The 9470-nt window shown below is 39.1% G+C and overlaps 1 protein-coding gene across 1 annotated transcript; it reads right to left on the bottom strand.

The window, feature by feature from the left end:
• Positions 1 to 421: 421 nt before the first annotated feature.
• LOC134668682 (sorting nexin-14-like) lies at positions 422 to 9461 on the bottom strand. The gene is made up of 6 exons (XM_063526124.1): positions 9307 to 9461; positions 8135 to 8410; positions 7530 to 7714; positions 6291 to 6455; positions 4941 to 5122; positions 422 to 2358 (listed from the first exon to the last, which is right to left on the bottom strand). The coding sequence occupies exons 1-6, from the start codon at positions 9459 to 9461 to the stop codon at positions 2266 to 2268; spliced, it is 1056 nt and encodes a 351-aa protein (XP_063382194.1). The 3' UTR covers positions 422 to 2265.
• Between the last annotated feature and the right edge of the window lie 9 nt (positions 9462 to 9470).

Genomic DNA, 9470 nt, shown 5'->3' with positions numbered 1-9470 from the left:
ACCTTAAACTTTAGGCACCAAATATGTCAACTGGCGAGCGCGGCTACAGCTAATATCAACCTTCGCGTAAGCCGACAAGGTTCACTTCACAATGACACGTGCACGATAGGCGTGGTCTCAAAGGGAAATTATATTTACTTTTTATTACATACTTTTAAAATAAACTGAATAAGGGTAAATTAATTAAGGGTTAACCACAGAGTGGGAGCCCCATGAGTCTAACCGGGGAGCCGGCAGGCCTCGTCGGCGATGGCGGGATAACTTGGACTCCTTCTTGAGAGGCTGGCCAGATATTGCACTAAATAGAGACGAGTGGAGAAAGAGGGGGGAGGCCTTTGCCCAGCAGTGGGAAACAGTGGGCTCTGAATAATAAGGGTAAATTAATAAACTTAGTCGAGTGAATTGTAATAAAAATCCAATATTATATGAAAATATTTTAATTCAACCATTTCCATGTCCACAATTTTATTTTCATGAATTAATTCTTCATGTTTTTAACCTCAATCAAGAATAAATATAAGAATTCATTGTTATAAAAATATAATAATCTAGTATAATACATCATTATTATTTACAAGTATTAGAATTAACAATCTCTGCATAAACATTACCTGTGTCCCCCTAAGGCCAATATTTATAAAAAAAAGTCAATTTGAAATCAATAGCATAGGAAATAAGGTAGAATTTCAATTGCTTACAAATCGAACGAAATCAAAGAAATGCAAACCCTGTTTTTCTTTATTTAAAACATAATAAACACACACAAATAAAAAAAAAAATATAAAAAAAAAGTTAAAATTCCCTAAGTTAAAAGACCCTATATAGGCCCTAGGAGGGTATGGCTAGCAAAAGCGACACCGCGATTGGTACATATAAAAAAAAAAACTACCTGACCTGTATTGAAACATTTTAAACTGTGGTTTATCTAGCGTGTGATAGGTGTCGCGGCGTCATTTGTGCTAACCTTGGTGTAATCAAAATTAATGTGGCGATTGAAAATTATACCTTACAATACAATAAATCACACAATTAAGTTTTCAAAGTATTAACCTTTTCACCGCTATGCGAACTAAATAATGAATATTATTTAAAATATTTATAATACCCGCTGGTTTTTGGTGTGTTTTAAAGTAAAAAGCAACTCCTATAATTACTTAACTAACAGAAACTTTTTACTTACGAAAAAACACCTGAAAATGAGTTAACCCCTTGACTTTCACAGTCGGGTAGTATACATGAAGCTTAACACATTCTAATAAAGTTTACTATTGCGTTTTATAGCTGTCAAAATCAAAATGCTAATGATTATTATTGCCACCAGCCGTGAAAAGGTTAAACAAAATAAAGTGATTATCAATTTATCACTAGTTAAACATGTATGTACTTGCAATTTACAAAAAATGCATCGGACGTATCAATAATACTAATACCAACACTTCTAATTGACCATTCGTGGGCCTTATTTCTTTGCAATAAGGCTCATGAATAGTCAGTTGGGCCATTTTATTTAAAGTGGTAGCGGACCAAGCTAACTAGGCATGGTATTCCCAATGACAAAGTGTGGCAATATCATCATTTATGACTTTCTATGATAATTTGACGTTTATAACGACATCTTTCCACTTTGTTTTATTCAAATCGGTGGCAGTCTAGCTTATGATACGGACTTTACACTACACCTTTTTTCATTCGGAAAGTATAATGTTATTTCTACCTACTCAGAATCATAAGCTTTATCAATCTTAAAAGGAGAATAAATGTTTCAAGATTTTTATTTCCATTTAATTACCATTTTTCATAGACTTTGTATGACGGCAACGGAATAAAAAGAAAGAAAAGTATATTGTCCTATTTGGATCAAAAGTAAATAATAAAAGAGCTTGTGATTTTAAGTAGAAAAATAATTTAAAATCTCCAAATTAAAAAAGAAAGTGTAGTACAACTTTAAATAGAATAGCCCATTTAAAAGGGAGTTAAGGTGGTATTCCGCTTGTCCAATGTGCATTGCGTCTCACTCTCTCATTAAGCAAAATCTTATGGCTCCTCTACACAATGGGCCAACGCAGGCCACTCCAAGGGTCGCATTATGCGTTAGAGGGAGCAAGTGATATTGCTATCTCATTCTACCGCATGGTTGCGTCCCTTGGAGTGGCTGGCGTTGGCCCATCGTGTAGGCCATGCCACGCAAATACACATTGGACAGATGGAATACCAACCTAAGATGGTACTTATAAATATAAAATTTAGATAGTTTACAACACTGCCTCAACTCTTTGGTTCGTTCGGTGATGTGTTATCTGTGGCACTTAATTCCGGGAACAGCTCCATTATACATAGATCGAGAAGATTGTACACCAACTGTAACGAAGATAATAGTAAATCGAAGTTAAAATGTAAGGAAGGAAGAAAACAATCTTAGTTGTAAATAGTAGAGATGCAACGGATAGTTGTTTGGCCGGATACCGGATATTCGGACTAAACATCGGCCGGATATCCGGTATCCGGCCGCCGAATATTCGGCCAGCGGAACTATACCTACATTTCGGTTTTTCAGGTGCGCATTCTGCAGGTTTGACCTGTTTCCTAGTAAACGTTCGCGCGGTATCATTTCTAGGTACGAAATTAGTGCGCGTGTAAGTCAGTGGAATGAATTGTTTTAAAATAATAGACAAGTACGATTATGACCGTGTCTGTTTCTTAAATCCAATTGGTTTACTCCGAAATCAAGCAATGTTACTATCCGGTATCCGGCCGGATAGTAGGTCACTATCCGGTATCATGCCGGATAGTAAAATAATGGCCGGATAGGCCGGATACCGGATAGTAACCGGATATCCGGTGCATCTCTAGTAAATAGTCGTTATGTTGTAACTTATTGCTGTGTAACTTTTTTTCTTGTTTAACTATTTGTTTACTGTATGTTATTTCTGTATTTTTTCTTCTTGTCTGTTACCTCCCGTGATTCTTCTCACTTGATGGTCTCATCGGAAGCTCAGCGCTGGAAGCCACCAGCAACATGCTGAGATGGGGCCATTTCGTGGCACTTTAATCTTATTCTGTGTTTGCTTTTATATAATGTATTGTACCGATTGTTTGTGCTTACGAATAAATCAATTTAATTCAATTCAAAAATGATTAAACTCTATTCTCGAAAGATCGGTTAGATTTTTGTTGATTAGTACATACATACATACATCACTGGCTCAGTGACCCAAAGAGGATCTTGGCCTCTGACACAAGAGAGCGCCATTCTGCCCTATTCTGAGCCACTTCACGCCAGTTGGGTATTCTGAGGGCGGACAGGTCTTTTTGGGCTTCGTCACTCCAGCGGTATCTGGGACGCCCAGACGGACGTTTTCCGCCCGGGTGCCCCACATACGCTCTTCTCACAGCGCGATCCTCCCCCATCCTCTCCAGGTGACCAAGCCAGCGGAGTCGTGTTGCTTTGATCTCGCCAATTATATTAGGCATCGCAACCAGCTCCTCTAGCTCCCTATTTTTTCTTCGCCTCCAAGTTCCATCCTCCTCTCTGATAGGCCCCAGAATCTTCCGCCAGATTTTCCTCCGGGCCACTAAGAGCTTGCTCTCTTCTTTCTGAGAAAAGAAAGAAGAGAGCAAGCTCTTAGTCTTTCTTTGTTGATTAGTACCTAGTGTTATTTTTTTGGCGGGAGTAAGGGTGGCATTCCATCTGTCCAATATTTTTTTTTTGTGTAATTGAGTAATTGATTTGAGTCAAACGGTCCTCGCTAGAGATACGGGCGGCCGTTTGCTCTTTGTTTCAGTAAGAGCCGCCATACACGGACTGCTCAAGCAGTAACCCAGTGATCAACATAAACGGACTGCTTTTGCAGCTTGACCGCATGATGAAATTTCACCGCGCAGCCAACCGCCCGAAGCAGTTGCAACTGCTTGAGCGGTTCGTGTATTGCGAATGACGATTTTGTATTGAAACTGCAGATCACCCAACGGCGACCGCTGGAAGCTGTTGGCACTGACTGCTCAAAGCAGTCCGTGTATGGCAGCCCTAAGAGCTGTATTGGTAGTGGATTGCGGTGTCTGTTTAGTGGTTTTGGACAGGTTCCCACAGTACGGGTGAACCTGCCCCAAGTTTTAGGTAGGGAGGTATTCAATGGTCCAATGTATACACTTACTTGTGTCACACATTTTGCTTAATGAGAGAGTGAGACGCACTGCACATTGGACAAGAAATTGGACAGGTGGAATACCACCCTCAGACAGTATTCAGGGTATAATAATTCATTCATTTTGTCAAGTTGCTAGTATTTACAGTGGGATGAAAATAAAGCGCATTTGCGGCGTTTTAAGTTTGAGTTTGATCGGAGGCGGTTTTAGGTTTAAATAAGCTAGTTTTTAATATGGCCAAAGAAAATTTAAAAAGAGGCGTATTGTCAAAGTAAATTTTGTAGTCACAGTAAATTTACTGCCGATGTCGTCATACCTTTGGCCTATACTCGAGTAGATGGCGACACTTTTTGTTACGTTTTTAACAAATTTAACACATATTAGTGAAAGAATAAGGATCAAAGTCAAATGGCGTTCTAAAAGTTTTAATCATGTTTCGAAAGGTGGCAGTAAAATTGTGACTACAAAATTTACTTTGACAATGTGCCTCTATGTAAATTATCTTTGATATGGCCTACAGTTCGTTTTTTTTTAACATTAGAAATAAGGTAAACAATCTTGATGTGTCTTTTAATTAAAAAACACATTTTAAAAATAAGTTACGGCAAATATGTAACAATTATGAATCTAATACGATCATTTATATTCTTCTGCTTTCATAAGTAATCGTTTTTGATTTTTAAAAAGCGTTTTTCAATTAAAAGGCACGTCAAGATCGCTTACCTTCTTGCAAGCTTTTTCTAATGCTAAAAAAAACGAACTATAGCTTGTTCGTGGTTGTTAAGAATGTGTTTTACCTGTTTGTTAAGCTGCGGCCGCTGCAGCAGCTCAAACGCCTTATCTAGCGCTTGCGCGGCGCCGGGCCCGAGCGCGGCCGCGGCGGCGGGCGCGGGGGCGCGGCGCAGCTGCCAGAGCGCTACTTGACGCTGCTCGGCCGCCGGCAGCCGCGGCGGGATGGATCTCTTGCCGAATAATATGTCTGCAACAAATATAAAAATAACATGTGAATACTGGAATAATGGGCGGGCCACATTGCGCGCAGAGAAGATGGCCGATGGGGTCGAAAAGTGCTCGAGTGGAGACCACGGACTAGCGAGCGCAGCGTAGGACGCCCACCCACAAGATGGACGGACGACCTTGTTAAGGCCGGAAGACGCTGGATGCGGGTCGCTTCCGACCGGTACGAATGGAGGTCCAAGGGGAAGACCTATGTTTAGCAGTGGACGTCCTATGGCTGAGATGATGATGATGATGGCTGGAAACATGTAATTTACGGCACATACCTATAATTATAATTTACTTGGCGAAATTGATGACCGTGAAATTTCCGATTCACACTTGCGTGATCGTAGCATCAACATCGAACATTTGTTCAGCAAATAGGCCACAGGGGCACTATTACATGTCAAACTTTACAAGTAATAATAACCAAAAATTAGTAAAATATTAGATACTTTATTAGAGATGTACCTATACAGTCTCTAGATGTTAAATTACATAAAAAAAGTATCATAAAAAGTAAACAAACAACACAAATACTTAAATTCTTTAAAGATGTAAAAGCCTCTAAGTGTCAGAGATAAAATATATAATTAATGTATATATTAATGTATATTGTACGTCCGTGATGGATAAACTGTTGGTTCCTAATATTACTATGTAACATCCTTGTACACAGTTAAACAATAAATGGTATCTTATCTTATCTTATAATTTAAAAAAACTTATCATCAAATTATCCTTAGAGATGTAAAGGGTCTCAAAAATTTTGAATTCTTACATAAATAATTTAAAGACAAGAAATGAAATCAGACAAACAGTCAAGAACCGAATAAAATAGGCTACTTTCCTACTAGTCAAATCAGCTTCTTTTTTAGAACTGTCAAAACAATTTGCTAATATGGAATTTATGTGAAAACTAATGTAATGACGTCACAGTCAACTCACCTACTTCGTATATTTGAATCCGATTTATTAAATAGAATTTGTGTATAAAAATAACTGCTATCTATGTTTTTGTAATAATTATCTGGTGCTTTATTTAGTGCACAGTGTAAAATAATTTATTTTAAGCAGAGGAAACATTCCTATAGCAAAAGTTAAAGAGATAATAATATGACCTCGATCGTCAGTAAGGTGCCACTCACCATGCCCTAGCCTGATGAGATGCGCCAGCCGTCGTTCACACAAACTAGTAGCAAGTGTTTTATTGAGCCAATGCTCCGCGGCGTCGTCCGCGGCGCGCCGCGCGGCCGCGACCGCTCCGCCGACCACGTGCACGACCCAGCCGCGTGCGTGGATCACTTTTATTACTGAAATTAAATGAATGGTACATTCGTATTACTAAATAAAACATATACAGGGTGCTTCCTGTAACGGGAACAATAAATTAAACTAAAGGCTGTACTCCTCAAACTGACCAACATTTGTTAAGCAACTTTTAAAAATGATGAATCCTTTAGACTTCCTCTTTTTCATACACAATAAATATTGCCTTCAATGTACGCTGACATCAGTATGTTTGACGTTACTTGTCACGCTATTAACATAACAAAATTTGCAATACATTGCGTCTTAGAATAAACTTTAAAGTGTAATAAAAATCAAACCATGAGTTATTTTCTAAAGTTGCTGAACAAATGTTGGCCAGTTTGAGGAGTACAGCGTACAGTTTAATTTATTGCTCCTGTTACAGAAAACACACTGTATTTACAAATATCTGGGGGACCGAGCTATACTCGGGAAACATATAAAAACTCAAAAATGTGCGTTTTCCCAGAGATAAGACTTAGCTAGATCGATTTATCGCCCTCGAAAATCCCCATATAGCAAATTTCATTGAAATCGTTAGAGCCGTTTCAGAAATCCCAAAAGAAAAAAGAAATATATATATATATATTACAAGAATTACTCGTTTGAAGGTATTAGATATTAGAGTGACATCAGCGAAATTAATATATAGAATATTTTCGTTGTAGTCTTTCAGGCACAAGATCAATATAATATTGTTTTGAATTTTAGCACTAAATTTCATTATTCAACTTTATAATATCACGAATCACATATGTAACTGTAATTTTTTCAAATTTTTATTACAACATATAAGAGACTACGCAAAGGAAGTCGCGGGTAGAAGGTACACTTCGTTTTTTTTAGTATTAGAAATTAGGTAAACAATCTTGATGTGTCTTTTAATTAAAAAACACATTTTAAAAATAAGTTACGGCAAATATGTAACAATTATGAATCTAATACGATCATTTATATTCTTCTGCTTTCATAAGTAATAGTTATTCGACTTTTAAAAAGCGTTTTTCAATTACCTTACCTTCTTGCAAGTTCTTTCTAATGCGAAAAAAACGAAATATAGTACACAATATACTCACATAAATACATAAGACACTGCGTGAACCCCCTAACTTTGTCTTGATAGCTGCCATCGATGAGTTCCCCGCTGGGTTCGACATCGAAATTGTTGCCAAATACCGATTCTCTGATGTCGCGGCGGCGCGGCCGTTTGCTCACGTCTTCGCTCACTTCTTGGGCCTCTTCTACGCCCGCGCCTTGCTTTCTGAAAAAAAAATAGTAGTAGAAATGACTTGAAGGTAACATTGGGATATTATCCTTAAGTTAAATAAAATTAATCGGCGTTACGAAAAACCTATGAAAAAAAAATACGAATATAAAATACATTAAAACACCGTTTTCTTAATATGTGGCTTTTCTAGTGATTTTGGAAAGCAATTGAATTGAATGGAAGAAAAAAGTAACAAAAATGCCTTTTCGTCGCAGACTATATTTTATTCAAAATCTGTAAATGCCTAACGTAGTAAATAAAGAGGAAAAATAATGTTTTCTAAGACTATTTTCGCAAAGCAGTATAGAATCTGCATGGTAGCAGCCCTCACTAAACCGTTTAAAATGTCCACCCTGTGTTTAATTAAACGGTGGAACTTAGGTTAACTTAGCGTCGCTATATAAATATACTCACAGCGCTTGATATCGCTCCAAATCAGCAGACAGTAGATAATTCCTCAGAAACGACTCCAAATGTTGTCCCTTTTCCTTCCTCAACCTATGCGTAACCGCCGTGACCATGTTCCCAATGTCTGGTCCATTCAAAGCAGCAGCGGCCGCCGCGAGAGCGAAGTCCGTGCAAGAGAGGAACAGCCGAAGCAGTGCGGAGCTCTGGAGTAGAGGTGCTTCTAGAGCGCGCTGTAGGAAGTCTTCGTATTTGTAGCGCAGCGTTTCCAATGGGCTGTTGTCTCTGGAAATACATGAAATGGGAAATTTATGCTTTTGACTGTGTGATTAATATTTGACTGTCTCTTACTTCTGTAAGATTGTTTAAAACAATTCGAATTCGAGTGTCTGGAGATCTGCTTGAGAGAGTGAACTGACTACACATTCAAACGAAATTAGGCTGTGGGGCAAAACTCTAATTTACCTTCATATAAAATTTTAGGAACAGGCCGACGTCATGTATCTAGTAATGAATAAGTATTCAAATCGCCAAATTTAACAACATTCCGAAGAGAAATTTAACCTTCGCAGTGGTGGGCGTTCATAAAATGAGTCTTATTTTATTAAGACAATTTGACACTTTAAGGCCCACTTGCACCATTCCACTAACCCGGGGTTAACCAGTTAAGCCATGAGTTACCATGGTTACCAGTACAATTTGACACTTAGTAAACGGTTTAACCGCTTAACCCCGGGTTAGTTGGTTGGTGCAAGTGGGCCTAAGAAAAAGAGTCTAACCCAACCTATGTTCATCTTAGAATATGTATGGCTTCCACCACTGGACTTTAGGCACAGAATAAATAATAGTAATAGGTAAAGAAGACTCACTCTATAACAAAACGCATCTGTTACGATTAGCCGGCCTAGCCAAGGTTACAATCGCTATCGCTTCGACAACGAAAAGCATTATGTCTCTCTCACTCTTCCATATTAGTGTGACAGTGACAGTTTCGTTTCGATCGCTACGGAGCATAAGCGATTGGCATCTTGGCTACGCGGCCTGGACAGATATGACTGCTAGGTGGCGCAAGCGACACGCGCGGCCTATGGCTAGCCACCAAAATTGATGAGGAATGGATGTACTTGTTGCGACGCGACGAAATCGCGGAGTGAGCCACGACTGCTTCAGGCAGTAGTTACCTCCTGGAGGGTAGCGGCAGGTCCTGCAGCAGGCGCTCGCCGTGGAACTCCTGCAGCTTGCTCCGCAGCAGATGGAAGTCGTGCTCGCTGCGCTCCACGCTCCAGGCGCGGGGCTCGGCGCCGCGCTCCACGCAGTACACGCACAGCGTGAACATAGACAGTTG

The sequence above is a fragment of the Cydia fagiglandana genome, chromosome 11 (genome assembly GCF_963556715.1).
Source record: "Cydia fagiglandana chromosome 11, ilCydFagi1.1, whole genome shotgun sequence".
NCBI lineage: Eukaryota > Metazoa > Arthropoda > Insecta > Lepidoptera > Tortricidae > Cydia > Cydia fagiglandana.
This window is presented reverse-complemented; position numbering and strand designations above follow the sequence as displayed.

Excerpts from the sequence above, each read along its gene's own strand:
- LOC134668682 (XM_063526124.1), bottom strand. The coding sequence starts at position 9,461 with ATGTTCACGCTGTGCGTGTACTGCGTGGAGCGCGGCGCCGAGCCCCGC. Across the intron at positions 8,411-9,306 it reads CTGCCGCTACCCTCCAGGAG|AGACAACAGCCCATTGGAAA; the intron begins GTAACTACTGCC and ends ATGTATTTCCAG. Across the intron at positions 5,123-6,290 it reads TCTCATCAGGCTAGGGCATG|ACATATTATTCGGCAAGAGA; the intron begins GTGAGTGGCACC and ends TATTTGTTGCAG.